The sequence below is a fragment of the Osmerus eperlanus genome, chromosome 24 (assembly GCF_963692335.1).
Source record: "Osmerus eperlanus chromosome 24, fOsmEpe2.1, whole genome shotgun sequence".
In the NCBI taxonomy this organism is placed as follows: domain Eukaryota; kingdom Metazoa; phylum Chordata; class Actinopteri; order Osmeriformes; family Osmeridae; genus Osmerus; species Osmerus eperlanus.
The window spans coordinates 2,235,877-2,252,094 of NC_085041.1; the positions used below are offsets into that span (position 1 = coordinate 2,235,877).

At 50.2% G+C, this 16,218-nt stretch overlaps 2 protein-coding genes across 2 annotated transcripts; both read left to right on the plus strand.

Annotated features, from left to right (window-relative positions):
* The first annotated feature begins 86 nt into the window (after positions 1-86).
* On the plus strand, positions 87-9,797 carry LOC134010810 (uncharacterized). Its single transcript, XM_062450093.1, has 20 exons — positions 87-468; positions 838-1,026; positions 1,247-1,412; positions 1,525-1,667; positions 2,040-2,239; positions 2,548-2,683; positions 2,775-2,994; positions 3,518-3,590; positions 4,012-4,264; positions 4,553-4,699; positions 5,957-6,142; positions 6,324-6,512; positions 6,724-6,889; positions 6,986-7,128; positions 7,255-7,454; positions 7,627-7,860; positions 8,059-8,180; positions 8,313-8,385; positions 8,475-8,544; positions 8,630-9,797. Exons 1-20 carry the CDS (start codon positions 337-339, stop codon positions 8,987-8,989), a joined length of 3,402 nt encoding a protein of 1,133 aa, XP_062306077.1. The 5' UTR covers positions 87-336; the 3' UTR covers positions 8,990-9,797.
* Positions 9,798-10,602: 805 nt separating this feature from the next.
* LOC134011250 (flavin-containing monooxygenase 5-like) lies at positions 10,603-16,137 on the plus strand. The gene is made up of 10 exons (XM_062450794.1): positions 10,603-10,714; positions 11,251-11,391; positions 11,519-11,707; positions 12,017-12,182; positions 12,887-13,029; positions 13,418-13,614; positions 14,124-14,271; positions 14,391-14,598; positions 14,700-14,772; positions 14,981-16,137. Exons 2-10 carry the CDS (start codon positions 11,260-11,262, stop codon positions 15,399-15,401), a joined length of 1,677 nt encoding a protein of 558 aa, XP_062306778.1. The 5' UTR covers positions 10,603-10,714; positions 11,251-11,259; the 3' UTR covers positions 15,402-16,137.
* Positions 16,138-16,218: the final 81 nt, after the last annotated feature.

Consider the following 16,218-nt stretch of genomic DNA (forward strand, 5'->3'; position numbering starts at 1 on the left):
TGGGGCTGTTATGTGCAGGTTGGCCTTGACCAAACTGTGGGAAGAAACCTTTCGAGAAGGTTGTGAAATAGAATCATGCAGGGCGGGGGATTGTTCCTCATATCTGTCTATATAACGAGATGTCCAGAGAAATGTGAATGCTTTTTGAAACCTTCCATGTACTACCGACGTTGTGCTGAATAAACCATCAAGCCACCTTGACTATTTTTGAGAATCCTTCTGAGGAGAGCAAACTTCTTAATCCACAACAGTTTCCCAGGGTGTATGTCTGGTTTGAACATGTGTTTGCGTCCATATCCCCGTATCCCAGGGTAACACTTCCTCCTCAGATCCAGCATGGTGCGTAGAGTGGCTGTCATCGGGGCCGGACCCTCTGGTCTGGCCTGCATCAAGTCCTGTCTCGATGAGGGCCTGGAGCCTGTGTGCTTCGAGTCCAGCGATGACATCGGGGGGCTGTGGAGGTTCAAGGTAGCGAATCAGATGGCTGAGCGGTTAGGGAATCGGGCTATTAATCAGAAGGTTGCCGGTTCGATTTCCGGCCATGCAAATGACGTTGTGTCCTAGGGCAAGGCACTTCACCCTACTTGCCTCAGGGGAATGTCCCTGTACTTACTGTAAGTCGCTCTGGATAAGAGCGTCTGCTAAATAACTCAAATGTAAGGGCTGTGGATCACTATCTCCAGAGTAGAGGAGGGTTGGATGTTGTCATTTCTGCACCGAAATCCACGTTGTCTTTCTCATTTTTTGTGAAGATGCCGGAATTAATTTTTACCCGTACTCACGGTAATGGTCACAGCAGTGGCTAGTGCTCACCGTGTCGTTCTGTCGCCCAAACAGGAAGTCTCCGAGCCCAAGAGGGCCAATATTTACCGCTCCCTCACCATCAACACCTCCAAGGAGATGATCTGTTTCAGCGACTTCCCCATCCCAGCAGACTACCCCAACTACATGCACCACTCACGCATCCTGCAGTACTTCAGGTTGTACGCAGAGACCTTCAAACTGCTGCAACGCATCCGTTTCCAGGTAGACAGACCGAGCGAGGAGACAGCGACGCTGCTGGTGAACAGCCCTCTCGGCTGACATGCTGTTGTGTGTGTGTGTGTGTGTGTGTGTGTGTGTCATCCATGTCGGCTGACTTGCTGTTGTGTGTGTGTGTGTGTCATCCCTGTCGGCTGACCTGCTGTTGTGTGTGTGTGTGTCATCCCTGTCGGCTGACCTGCTGTTGTGTGTGTGTGTGTTGCAGACCACGGTGCGGAGAGTGAGGCAGACTTCAGACTTCAGCCGCTCAGGCCAGTGGGAGGTGGTGACGGCGAGCAGGGAGGGGGTGGAGGAGAAGCAGGTGTTTGACGCGGTCATCGTCTGCTCTGGTCACTACACCTCCCCGCACCTGCCTCTCGGAGAGTTCCCAGGTGACTCGACACCCACCCTGACCACACGACTGTGACCAACCAAGAATGTCCAGAAGTCCAGCACTGTGGAAATGGGAACTCTAATGTGTGTGTGTGTGTGTGTGTGTGGCAGGGATCGAGGCATTTGAGGGGAAGTACAGCCACAGCTGGGACTACAAGGAGCCTGATGACATGAAGGGCAAGAGGGTGGTGGTCGTTGGCATTGGAAACTCAGGAAGTGACATCGCCGTGGAGACCAGCAGAGTGGCAGAACAGGTCAGAGGTCTTCATCGTATGTGCTTGTATAAACACACACTGATTATAAAATAAAAGTTTGGTTTTTTTGTCACGCAAGTTGGAGTGAGACAAACATCTCACTTGTGAGGTGAGAATCCCCCCAAAGATGTTTTACTGAAAATTAGAATATTTTCGTTCTCTGACCTAGTTAGTTAGACCTGTCTTAGTTCCACAAGGTAATCTAACTGGGTTCCACAAGGTGACCTAACTGGGTTCCACAAGGTGAACTAACTGGGTTCCACAAGGTGACTTAACTGGGTTCCACAAGGTGAACTAACTGGGTTCCACAAGGTGACTTAACTGGGTTCCACAAGGTGAGGTGTGATGGGAAACTGTTGTTGGGATGTCCAGGTGTACCTGAGCACCCGTCGAGGAGCCTGGGTCTTACGCCAGGTGTCGGACAACGGGCTGCCCGTGGACATGAACTACAACACCAGGTTCGTCCACATCCTCTTCCAGGTGCTGCCAATGAGCTTCCTCAACTGGTTTGGAGAGAGGATGCTCAACGCCATGTATGACCACACCACGTACGCTCTCAAGCCCAAACACAGGTGAGGATCTGCCTGCCTGTCTGCCTGTCTGTGCCTGTCTGCCTGTCTGTCTGTCTGTCTGCCTGTGTCTGTCTGTGCCTGCCTGTCTGCCTGTCTGTCTGTCTGTCTGCATGTCTGTGTCTGTCTGTGCCTGCCTGCCTGCCTGCCTGTCTGCCTGTCTGTTGCGGTCGATGTCTCTGCTGTCCTGCATTGACCCTCCTCGCTCCCCCATTGTGGTCCTATTGATCCAGCGATACATCTGGCCCTCCCCCTCCCTCCCTCCCCCCTCCCTCCCCCCTCCCTCCCCCCCTACCTCCCCCCCTCCCTAGGCTCTTCAGTCAGATCCCAGTGATAAACGACGAGCTCCCTCACAAGATCCTGGCGGGCAGCGTGGTGATCAAACCCAACGTGAAGGAGTTTGTCGGCTCCAGCGTCATCTTCGAAGACGGGAGCGTGGTGGAGAAGGTCCGAACCGTCATGGAGACATCTGAAACCTCTCCTCTTATGAACGTACAGCTGTGTCGTCGGTAACCCGTAGGGGTTTCACTCTTCGCAGGTGGACATGGTCGTGTTCGCCACGGGATACAACTACGACTTCTCCTTCCTGCCGCGAGAGGTGTTGCAGATGTCCGGCCACCGGGTGGCGCTGTACAAACACGTGTTTCCCCCTGCCCTGGAGCACAACACCCTGGCCGTGGTGGGGTTCATCCACGCCCTGGGGGCCATCATGCCCCAGGCTGAGATGCAGTCTCGCTGGGTGGCACGCATCTTCAAAGGTAGCCTGAGGCTGGATGTTCGGCTGGCTGACTGGCTAGCTTGCTGGCTAGCATTGTTGACTTGTTGGCTAGCATTGTTGACTTGTTGGCTAGCATTGTTGACTTGTTGGCTAGCATTGTTGACTTGTTGGCTAGCATTGTTGACTTGCTGGCTAGCATTGTTGACTTGCTGGCTAGCATTGTTGACTTGCTGGCTAGCATTGTTAGCATTGTTGACTTGCTGGCTAGCATTGTTGACTTGTTGGCTAGCATTGTTGACTTGCTGGCTAGCATTGTTGACTTGTTGGCTAGCATTGTTGACTTGTTGGCTAGCATTGTTGACTTGCTGGCTAGCATTGTTGACTTGTTGGCTAGCATTGTTGACTTGTTGGCTAGCATTGTTAGCATTGTTGACTTGCTGGCTAGCATTGTTGACTTGCTGGCTAGCATTGTTGACTTGTTGGCTAGCATTGTTGACTTGTTGGCTAGCATTGTTAGCATTGTTGACTTCCTCTCAGCTTTTCTGTTTGCTTTTGTTCCACAGGGCTCAAGAAACTGCCGTCTAGCCAGGCGATGTTAAAGTCGGTTGAGAGTGACACCAAAGACATGAACAAGAAGTGAGTCTACACGAACGCTTGATTACAAAGACAACTAATCCGATCTATCCTAGCGCCCCTCGCTGGCCGTCATGGGAATGTTCCAGACCAAAGGGCCCATCATGCCGCTGGTGGAGATGCAGGCGCGCTGGGCTACACGGGTCATAGCAGGTCAACACACACAATCTATCCTATCCCCACACAATCTCCTCTGATCTGGTGGTCAGGTGGCTGAGCGGTTAGGGTGTCGGGCTATTAATCAGATGGTTGTTGGTTCGATTCCCAGCCGTGAAAAAATGACGTTGTGTCCTTGGGCAAGGCACTTCACCCTACTTGCCTCGGGGAGAATGTCCCTGTACTTACTGTAAGTCGCTCTGGATAAGAGCGTCTGCTAAATGACTAAATGTAATGTAATGATCTGATCTCCCTGTCCTCCCGACAGCTTCGTTCTGTCCAAGCTGACTCCTCTGCACGTGGATTTCGTCTCCTACATGGATGAAATCGCTGGTGAGGCGGGGGTGAGACCCAGCCTGCTCTGGCTGTTCTTCACAGACTACCCGCTCTTCAAGCAGATCCTGTGGGGGCCCGTGTCCGCCTACCAGTACCGCCTGACGGGCCCTGGCAGGTGGGACGGTGCTCGCAAGGCCATCTTTACCCAGAGGGATCGCATGTATCAGCCTCTGAAGACCAGACAGGTGAGTCCATCGCAGTTTTGATCCGACAGGTCAGTTATCCGGGGGGGGGGGGGGGGGGTCAGATGGCTGAGCAGTTAGGGAATCGGGCTATTATTTAGAAGTTTGCCGGTTTGATTCCCGGCCGTGCGAAATGACGTTGTGTCCTTGGGCAAGGCACTTCACCCTACTTGCCTCGGGGGAAATGTAGGGTGAAGTTACTGTAAGTCGCTCTGGATAAGAGCGTCTGCTAAATGACTAAATGTAAAATGTTATCGGTAGTTCTGACTGACTTCCCCTTTCACCCCTCAGGTGGATAAGCCGGAAAGTTCCTGGCTAGGCCGTCTGTTCAAGCTCGGTCTGACGGCCGCGGTCGGGGGAGGTGCTGCCTACTACGTCCACCACAACCACCCCTCCCACCTCACCTCCCTCCTCGACACCATCCGACCACCGAGCATCTGACACGGTCCAGACAAGGAGAAGACCCACCCACAGGATGCAGAGGCAGGATTTGATCTCAAGTTCACCCCAAACCTTCCTCTATCTCATCACATTCTACTGCCTCTCAGACAGTTTTCATGAATCTAAGAGAAAGCACCAAACCTCCTATATCCGATTATTATATAGTTTATGATGGCTTCTTCTGTCCACTGTGGCATGAATATCAATAAACTTGGCGTCTATGTTAGTGCCGATTGTGGAGTATGAGACTAATTTTGTCACTTCACCTTATGAATATGTATGATTCACCATCTTTAACCTTTTTCATCATGAATAAAACATTTTAATCATAAACGTGTGTGCCCTGCTGTAAAGATGTGTCCGTTGTTTTACCTCCTGAATCATGCTCTAATAGCAAAAGCTCTTCCTCTGCCTGAACAGCACATCTGAGTCATTTCAGTTTGTGAAGAGACAGACCTTTCAAGTCAGCTGTTCTTCTGAAGCTAGAATCGACCACAGTAGCATGTTCCATCAATGCCTAGTGATGCCCCAGTGTTCATAATTACAGAGCAACAGCAGAGTTTTGTCATGTGGCCAAAAGGTGGCAGGCTTTTAGACCTTTTAGTTAATGAATACTAAAGTAAGGGTTAAGCAAGGTGATTGTCCTTTCCCTCCTCTCCCCTGAACCCTTGATGTGGAATATAGTTAATGGAAATCCATCCTCTGTCAATGTATAATCAATAAACATGCTTCTGTAATCTAAAACAATGCTTAATCTAACCACAGTGAGTGAGTCTAGCTGCTATCAGAGTATCCAAGACAGACACTCCCCCTCCTCTCCAGGAGGCAGCAGATCCTCCCCCGAGGCAAACTGAGAGTTGCGCAACAGGCTTCTTCCTGCTAGTTTTCAGGATTTTCTACGTCAGCGCCAGCTAGCTCGGGCAACGCCAAGGCCGAGCCCCAAGCAAGAGCTGAGAACAGGCAGGATCAGCAAGTTAGGAATGAAGTACTAGTATTCTGAAATCAACAATTACAACAATGTCCATGCAGTTTGGTGAGTTGCCTTGTCTCACTGGGTCAATGTTTGTTTTTTATAGCTCAACTGACTGACTGGCTGACTGATCTTCCCTTGTGCTCTCCCTGGCTGTCTTCTATCCAGCAGCCTTAGCTTCCCGCTAACCCAGACAGACAGACAGACAGACAGACAGGCTGGCAGGCAGGCAGGCAGGCAGGCTGACAGACTGACAGACAGACAGACTGACAGACTGACAGGCTGACAGGCTGACAGACAGACAGACAGACAGGCAGGCAGATAGGCCGGCAGACAGGATGAGTCGTCGCGTTGCAGTGATCGGAGGAGGGAGCTCAGGTCTGACCTGCATCAAGTCCTGTCTCGATGAGGGCCTGGAGCCTGTGTGCTTCGAGTCCAGCGATGACATCGGAGGGCTGTGGAGGTTCAAGGTGAGCTCTGAGAGGGGAGCGGGCAGGAGACTGCTTCAGTGGATCACAACTGCATCTCTGAGGGCCCAGAGAGTTCAGACACCATAGAATATATCATCATGACATCACAGAAGACCAGCGATAACCGTCGAAGTCTTGCCTCCCTGTGTCTGATCGGATGTTCCTGTCCCCGTGTCCACAGGAGAGCGCCGAGCCAGAACGCTCCAGCATCTATCGCTCCCTGGTCGTGAACACCTCCAAGGAGATGATGTGCTTCAGTGACTTCCCCATGCCTGATCACTACCCCAACTACATGAAGCACTCCCAGTTGCTGCAGTACTTCAGGCTCTACTCTGAGCACTTTGACCTCCTGCGACACATCCGTTTCCAGGTCAACCCTCTCTCCTTTCTCTCGGTGCTGGAATCCAAACAGTTTGGACAGATCCTCATGTAGTGTGTTTGTGTGTACTGCATGTGTGTTCTGTGTGTTTGTTTGTGTGTGTGTGTGTCTTTGTTTCCTTACATTTTCCTGTGTGCTTGTTTTTATGTGATTCTTTGTTTTCTTGTGTGTGTGTGTGTGTGTGTGTGTGTGTTTTTGACAGACCACAGTGCGGAGTGTGAGTCAGAGGCCAGACTTCCCTCACTCTGGGAAGTGGGAGGTGGTGATTGAAGACAGCGAGGGGCAGGAGGAGAGACACGTGTTCGACGGTGTTCTAGTGTGTTCCGGCCACTACACACACCCCATCTCCCCCCTCAAAGACATCCCAGGTCCCCCTGCTTGTTCCCCGCACTCCTCTAAGCTCCGTGTCTTGTCGATGAGGATGCGTGTGGCGTGTAAACGTGTGTTTCTGTGCTGTCCTTCAGGCCACGACACGTTCCAAGGGAGGTGCTGTCACAGCTGGGAGTACAAGGACGCTCACGTCCTCCGAGGGAAGAGAGTGCTGGTGGTTGGCATCGGAAACTCTGGAGGAGACATCGCCGTGGAGATTAGCCGATCTGCAGAGAAGGTAGGGCCGACTGTCAGGGGAAACCATCTCAAATCTGGCCGCCATGTTGCTGCTGACAACCATCTTACCATCTACCAACACTTCTTGTTTATCCGGCTCATGAGATTTCATCCCCACCCCCCTCAGACGTTCTTGAGCACACGAAAGGGAGCCTGGGTGATGGGTCGCATGTCCAGCCATGGTCTTCCACTGGACATGACGGCCATTACCAGGAAGAACGCCCTGCTGACCCTCCTCCTGCCCAGGGCTCTGGTCAACTGGGCCGCCGAGAGAGACCTGAACCACAGATACGACCACAGACTGTACGGCCTGCAGCCCACACACAGGTGCCTTCCCCTGCAGACACACAGACCAGACACAGGTGCCTTCCCCTGCAGACACACAGCTACAGACCAGACACAGTTCTGCCACCATACAATCATTTGGTGCTTCCATCACCAATGCTTTCTCTCTCCTTCCTTGTCTCTCTTACCTGTCTCTCCCACCTGTCTCTCCCAGGCTCTTGGACAGGAGGCCGCTGATCAACGACGACCTTCCAGGACGTGTCCTCCAGGGGGCGCTGGTGATGAAGCCCAACCTGCAGGGGTTCCAAGGCTCCGGAGTTACGTTTGAGGACGGAACCGCGGAGGAGAACATCGACGCGGTGGTGTTCTGCACCGGCTACAGCGGAACTTTCTCCTTCCTGCCCATGTCTCTGTTCCAGGGGTCGGGAGGAGAGCTGACCCTCTACAGGTCAGATGTCATCAGGCTGGACATCCACAGGACCCTCACAAACTATATACACACGACTCTCTGGATGAAAACACAGGTTTTCAAGCTCCTTCCATGCTATTAAACAGAGAGCAGACGAGGATATCCTGGAACGTCATGTGATCAGGATCTCTGTTTGACAGTTGGTTTCCGTTTCCTTGTCCTGCGTCGTGTTCTCAGGCGTGTGTTCCCCGCGTCTCTGGAGCGCCCCACGCTGGCCGTCATGGGATTGTTCCAGACCAAAGGGCCCATCATGCCGCTGGTGGAGATGCAGGCGCGCTGGGCTACACGGGTCATAGCAGGTCAATACACACAAACAGACACACAGACACACACATACACACACAGACATAGACACACATACAAACACATAAATACACAGACATACACAGTCACGCTCTACTGGTTATATCCCCCTCTCTTTTTCATCTCAGGGCTGCACAAGCTTCCTCCAAAGCGCCTAATGCTGGCTGCAATAGAGACCGAGAGGAAGAGAAACATGAAGGGGTAAATGGATGAATAGTAAAGGAGGTGGTTCACTCAGTACAAGACGCTTTTAGCTCGGCGCTCTAACAGGGTCTGTCTCTGTCCCCCAGATACCCCTGCCCCAGACAGGCTACCCTCCAGGTGGACTTCATCTCATACCTGGACTCCATCGCTACGGAGGTCAGTGGGAAAAGAAAGATGGAGCATTGACGCGTATCGTTTTACGGCGGGTCAACATTATGGGATGTTTGTTTCATCCCTACAGGTGGGGGTGCGTCCCAGCATGATCAAGCTGTTGCTGACTGACCCCAGACTGGGTCTGGAGGTTCTCCTGGGGCCCGTCACCCCATACCAGTACCGTCTGACCGGGCCGGGGAAGTGGGCCGGGGCACGCAAGGCCATCCTCACACAGTGGGAGCGGGTGGCCCAGCCCTTCAGGACCAGGGCAGAACCAGAACCAGTCCCCAGCCCCTCGGGCCTCCTCTCCTACCCCTGGCTGCTCACCCTGTTTGGGGGGTCGGTGGTCCTAGCTGTGCTGGTGTTCCACGGTCGACTGAGAGCCGCCCTGCCGGACCCAGCCCAGCTCCTGGAGGACTTCCCCGCCCTGCCAGGGGGGATTTTGTAAAGGCTGCTCCACTGGAGGATCTAGAATCACCCAACACTGTTCTGACAATGTAGCCAGGCCACACACATCTCACACTGAAGGAACAAGGAACCGACAGAATGTATAACTACTAAATGTTTCTCCAGTTTTTGTTTTTGTCCCCATTGAAAGAAATGTCTATCCTTTACCTTAATGTGATGGTGTACCAAAACAACAAACGTCACAACCAAAATCATCTCATATTTTCTTACATCTGAATTCCCCAAGGTGAGTTTCATATGCCACACCAAATAAAAAAAAAGGTTTTACAAGAAATGGCACAATGTCTAAGGGATGAATCAAGGATAAAGATCCCTTCTGCATCCCTCTTACCTCCCAGGTGTGTGAGGGGTCTCACTGTCCAGCACCAAAATAGCACAGCAGGAAGTGGGCCAGGGAGAAGCAGGAAGCTGCAGAGGAAGTGGGCCAGGGAGAAGCAGGAAGCTGCAGAGGAAGTGGGCCAAGGAGAAGCAGGAAGCTGCAGAGGAAGTGGGTCAGGGAGAAGCAGGAAGCTGCAGAGGAAGTGGGCCAGGGAGAAGCAGGAAGCTGCAGAGGAAGTGGGTCAGGGAGAAGCAGGAAGCTGCAGAGGAAGTGGGCCAGGGAGAAGCAGGAAGCTGCAGAGGAAGTGGGCCGGGGAGAAGCAGGAAGTTGCAGAGGAAGGAGGAAGTGCTGTTGTCCTGTTGTCATTCAGCCTGAGTGGGTTGATGACCTACTCCCCCAGATCTGCTTACTCAGGCTAAACAGCATAGTGATTAAAACATCCTCCTGGGCAACCCTCCAGGTGGGGAACAGGAGTAGGGGGTGGGGGGGGTTAGGACACACTCACACCCTGGGGGGATGCGGTGTTGAATTCTTGAGTGTTTGATTACTGCGACAGTGTTGCCTCTGTTCCTGCTGTACATGATGTGTAACAGCATGGGCAATTACCCTTGCAAGGAGATGGAGATCTCATTTAACAACTCACCTCTCAACCGCCTCAAAGTCATTTGGTTCCTGTGTCTGCAGCTGCATCAGGAAGAGATTGATTCGGTCAATCAGCTAAATGAGACATAAACAATAATAAAACAGGATGTGTTCTGTTCATTGGTTAAATACTTATTTTTAAACGTCCTTGTATTCAAATCTTGGGATGCACATTGTAGGCTACTGGACTCACAATGACACAGGGATCCAACCCACTAGACACAGTAATCCTCCTCTCCTCCCCCCTTCTCCTCTCCTCCCCTCCCCCCTCCTCCTCTCCCTCCTCATCCCTCCCTCCTCTTCCCCCCGGCAGACCTGCCCACTTGACATGAGCAGTCACACTGACACAGACACACACACACACACCTATGGACACACACAAACACTGACTTACAGACACACACACTCCTGTCTGCGGGTGCTTCTGAGTCCTGTCACCCAATACCAGTACCGACCGTCTGAACACCGAGCCCCATTTTGAAGTAGTAGTGACTGTGATTTTCTGATTGAACCGAAATGAATACGTTATTTACGTCATTTGATCCTTTACAAAATGAACTAATTGTCAAAAAGACCGTGAGATCGTGTGTCATTTGTGGCTAATCGTTGCATTAATAAATGACTAAAGACTTCGAAAACCCAGCCTACAAGACGCTGAACTAAACTCCGCCCTCCATCCTTATCTGTAGCCTACATAACACTTTCAGATTTCGCAACTAAACATTTCTGCTGTCGGTGTAACAGGTAACCTGATGAAACTATGAATGAATTGAATGAATGAAACTGAATGAATTTCGGGTATGCATTTTCTAATTTGCTTATAACTTTTTGCAAGACACGTTGGTCCATGTTGTTTTCAAGGCAGTTTACGCATAGCCAACTTCTTGTAATGATAAAGCGACACCTTCCGATGAAAAAACGTTTGTGGAAATGTAATTTGTGACTTTGTAAAATGCTTTGAAAAAGCCCGTTAACCAGTTCAGACCGAAAAAAACATTAACGGCAATTCGACTGAATCAGATAAATATATTCGTGGGGTAGTTAGTTGTAACCACACCTGTGTAGGCCTACAGCAGGTTGCAATAGCCTCGAGGTGTTGTTGTTTGTCAGGTTTTTAAAAGCGTTATCTCTGCAGCTTGTAGACCACCTGCAGGCCCTCGTGCAACTGACCACCAAGAGGCACGAGGAGACGGGAACTAGCTGTATTTCAGTCCTCCCTTGTTGTGAATGTCCATATATATCGCTCGTGTTTCACTCAAAGTCCAACCTTCCCTCCTCAGACAGACAGGATGAGTCGTCGCGTTGCAGTGATCGGAGGCGGGAGCTCAGGTCTGGCCTGCATCAAGTCCTGTCTCGATGAGGGCCTGGAGCCTGTGTGCTTCGAGTCCAGCGATGACATCGGAGGGCTGTGGAGGTTCAAGGTGAGTAGGAATCTGACGGTGCAACGATCTGAAAGCTAAATTCGCACTTGTATTTTATGCTGGGTTGCCAGGTATGTAAGAAACAGCGGTAAAGTCAACGATGCTCTCTTTGACCTTCACGTTCCAGGAGAACCCAGAGCCAGACAGAGCCAGCATCTACCACTCTGTCATCATCAACACCTCCAAGGAGATGATGTGCTTCAGTGACTACCCCATCCCCAGCCACTTCTCAAACTACATGCACAATTCCCAGATCATGGAGTACTTTCGCATGTACGCCGACCACTTCAATCTGACCAAGCACATCCGTTTCCAGGTGAGGTCATCGTCGTCGTCATGGGGGACAGTCAGACTTTCTGGTCTGACTGTCTCTCGGGTCTGACTGACTGTCTTTCTGGTCTGACTTTCTCTCGGGTCTGACTGACTGTCTTTCTGGTCTGACTGTCTCTCTGGTCTGACTGACTGTCTGACTGACTGTCTCTGGTCTGACTGACTGTCTATCTGATTGTCTGTTGGGTCTGGATGACTGTCTGTCTGTCTGGTCTAAATATCTGCCTGTCTGTCTGTCTGGTCTAAATGTATGCCTGTCTGTCTGGTCTAAATGCCTGTCTGTCTGCCCTATCAGACCAGGGTGCTACAGGTGCGTCAGAGACCAGACTTCTCCCACTCCGGCCAGTGGGATGTAGAGACGGAGAACAAGGAAGGAGAGAAGGAGAGGCTTGTTTTCGATGCTGTGATGATCTGCATCGGACATCACTGTCACCCCCATCTTCCTCTGCATGACTTCCCTGGTATGACACTGCGTGTGCGTGCGTGTGTGTGTGTGTGCGTGCATGCGTGTGTGTGCGTGTGACTTCAGAAGCTTTCACAACCTCACATGCTATACAATATTCCCCTGTGGTTCTCCTAAGTGTTCCAGGTGCTACTGTTTACACTGGCGATTTGATTCCAGCTTCAGTTAGCCTCTGACGCAGTTGTATAAGGTCAACCAGAGAGGTGCTACGGGAGGCGTGGACTTTGACCTGCGTTCACGGGAGGCTATCGGTGCCAAAATAATAGAACCATCTTACTTTAACCAATAATTGCTGTCATGGTAACCAGTCTGTCTGTGTCTTTGGTTCACTGTGCCATGGGTTATCTGAGATAGAGAAATACATTGTATAAGAACTGTACTACAGGTCAACTTGTGCTCCAGGAACAAGGGCACATGCTGTCTAGCTGCACCCATTTGCCTTTCTACACACAGCACCAAAAGTCAACATACAAGAAAACGTTGAATTGAACACATTGATTCCACAATGATGTAGTGGAGTAAACTGACTAATAGCGGCTTTGAGATCTTCCAGAAAAATACTGTGTTTTCAACCTCATTATTCGCTTATAGAAACATATTATATTATTATTATTATTATAATGATATATTTATTGCAAATTACAGTTGGACAGCTAGGCTGAAGTGGGCAGCCTAATTGAGGGAGGTCTGTGTGACTTGCAGGCATCGATACGTTCAAGGGAACGTTCTTCCACAGTCGGGACTACAAGTGCCCAGAAGAGTGGAGAGGGAAGAAGGTTGTGGTGATCGGCATCGGGAACTCAGGCGGAGACATCGCTGTGGAGTTTAGCAGAGTCGCTCGACAGGTATCTCACACACACACACACACACACAAACACACTTTACCCCTCGCGCAGTCCTGCTTCAAACTTTTCGGAAACTCTACTATGATTAATAAAGACCTACTGTATAAGAGGTGTTGTGTTTACTCAAGCATTTAAAGAAGATTTTTTTTACATGTCGTATTGTTCTTTGGTTGCTACGGGGATGAAAGACCCAACTGGGGGAAAAAGGCTGAATACTAAAAACACAAACTACTGTACTCCAGAATAAATTAAGATATGCTGTAATTGTACTGTGCTAGAAACAGACTTCTGCAAAACAAGTCCTTTGAAAGTTTTTATAATTTTTTTATCATAGATAAATACATCCTAGGTCAAAGGTCACCTGTATCCCTCGGTTCTCCCCCTCCAGGTGTTCCTGAGTACCAGGCGAGGGTCATGGGTTTTGAACCGTGTGGGGGATTATGGGTTACCCCTGGACATGCTTTTTGGAAGGCCTGCCATTTTTCTCAGAGGAATTCTGCCTTTCGGGATGATCTGCTCCCTGGTAGAGGGCCGACTAAACAAAAGATTCAATCACAGTCTGTATGGCCTGAAGCCCAAACACAGGTGTGCACATCCACGTTATCACATTTACACAAGTCTTTACTCTAGACCATGTAAGCTTATTTTCTGATGAAACTATAGGACTTCCTGTTATGGTGTCTATGAATCAGAATCAGAACTCACATGGCGAATAAACCAGATTCTATGGTTCTACCCATAGGCGGAAATCCCAGGGGGAACAGGGGGGACACGACCCCCCAACACCGGGAAAAATATGATTTGTCCCCCCCAATAAATCACTGTAAACATAAGGAAATTTAAATAATATTATATATAGCTTTATTTTGCAGACTCAAGGTCCAGATAGAAAAGTACACATAACATCAATTAATATTGTATATTAATAATATACATTTAACTTATTACAATGTAGGCTATGTGTTACAGCAGTAATTTTGGTGTCCCCCTCAGGAATTCCTCTTGAGAAAATGTCATATAATTGTCCCCCCCAAAATTGATAGCAGATTTTCGCCACCGGTTCTAACACAACGGTGTTTGCGTTGACCCCCCAGGGTGTTCAGCCAGCATCCCATGCTGAACGACGAGCTGCCAAACCGGATCCTCTCCGGGACCGTGAAGGTGAAGCCCAACATCCAGAGGATCCAGGGATCCAGTGTGGTGTTCTCCGACGGGACGGTCGAGGATGACATCGACTTGCTGGTATGCTCCCCGCTCTCCCAACACACACGCACCTGACACCACTACACACACACAGGCCACGTGTGATTGGTGTCTTGTTATACTGCAAAGTATCCTATTTCATCTTTTTTTACCTCCAGGTGTTTGCCACAGGCTACAGTTTCTCCTTCCCTTTCCTGGCCTCTGAGGTTTTCTCTGTGTCTGGAAACAAGGCGTCCCTGTACAAGTACATGTTCCCTCCTGGGTTAGAGCGCCCCACGCTGGCTGTTATCGGGCTGGTGCAGCCACTAGGGGCTATCATGCCCATCTCTGAGATGCAGGCCCGCTGGGCCACCCGTGTCTTTAAAGGTAAACAACACCGCAAACATCCTCTCTTCCAGTCTGGTCTTTCAGCATAGATCTCATTTACCTCCACAACCGCTCATCGCACTTCACTTGTGTCACACAAGGTTTGAACAAGCTTCCTTCGATGGCAAACATGCTGAAAGACATTAAGTTCAAGGAAGAGACGATGGCTAAAAGGTACCTCAAAGACTCGAATCCTGTCATTCATGAAAGTGTTATTAATTATCGGGCTAATTCTGGGCAGTATCTGGGTTACTCAAGCACTGTTTTGGAGGCTGTCTCCGTTCCTGGGAGGATTACGGTGGATTCCTTAAGGTCTGCAGGAATGTAGGCAGGGGTAGATCGAACGCTGGCTGGGTTGACTTCCCCTCTCTCTCTCTCCCAGGTACGTGATCTCGCAGAGACACACCATCCAGGTAGAGTATGCACCGTACATGGACGAGATTTCCGCACAGGTGGGGGTGCGTCCCAGCCTGCTGAAGTTGTTGCTAACCGACCCCAGACTGGGTCTGGAGGTTCTCCTGGGGCCCGTCACCCCATACCAGTACCGTCTGACCGGGCCGGGGAAGTGGGCCGGGGCACGCGAGGCCATCCTCACACAGTGGGAGCGGGTGACCCAGGCCCTGAATACCAGACCTGAAGATACCCCGGAGCCCCCACGGTCCTCCACCCTCACGGTGGTCCTCTCCCTGTTGGTGGCCGGCCTGGCTACCACGGCCTTGTACTGCAGGGGCAGCCTGGCCGCCCTCCAGTGGGAACCCACTGCCCTGCTGGACAAGATCAAGGTCTACCTGCCTGGCCCCTGAGCTGGGAGCCGCACCCTTATCCACTCGGTGCAGAACCGCTAGCTGTCAGATACCATTCCCCTCTGTCTGTTGATTCACTTGCTGTTGCTTTGAAAGATAATGCGTAGGTGGTTTTATTAATAGAAAGCTCAAAGAGCAACTATATTCAGTGCCAGGAACCCAAACAAACGAGTAGTTGTTGTTAGCATGTTCCAGCTCTGGCACTTTGCTAGAGAGACCTGCTTATTAGCACAATGAGATGCAAGGGACAGTTTTGCTCATTTTTCTCAAGTACCCATTTTGCTGCGTAGCCTAACTGATATGTTGACTTTGTGGTGTGAGGCTCATTTAAATGATCAACAACTGAACAACTGTTAATTTTTTGAAGCTTATTTCTATGAACCAATAAGAGTGGTCGGATGAGGCCTTCTCTTGTGCCTTTAATATTGAAAGAGCTTTTGCTGTTTTAAGTGCCATTAATTCTTTACAAGGGACACAAAAAAGGATTATGTACAACACAAATGACCTCTCACCTCATATTGGACTGCTCTTCCCAAACATAGTCTGCAAACAGGAACTATGTCCGATAACCTCTGTCAACAGGACCATCCTGTTCTGTAATGTAGCGTCTTAGCACTTCCTGTCTTTTTACACACGGCAATTTCTTGTTTATCTTTTTAATTCTTAATTAAAGTCACAAAGTATTAATAATAAATGTTTTCTTCTGATCACAAATAAAGGAACTGAGCAAAACAAAGTACACTATGCAGTCTTTATTTTTAAGGTGTTTTGGCTATATTGATCAAGAATCCCACTATTTCTAACGATATCTGACGGT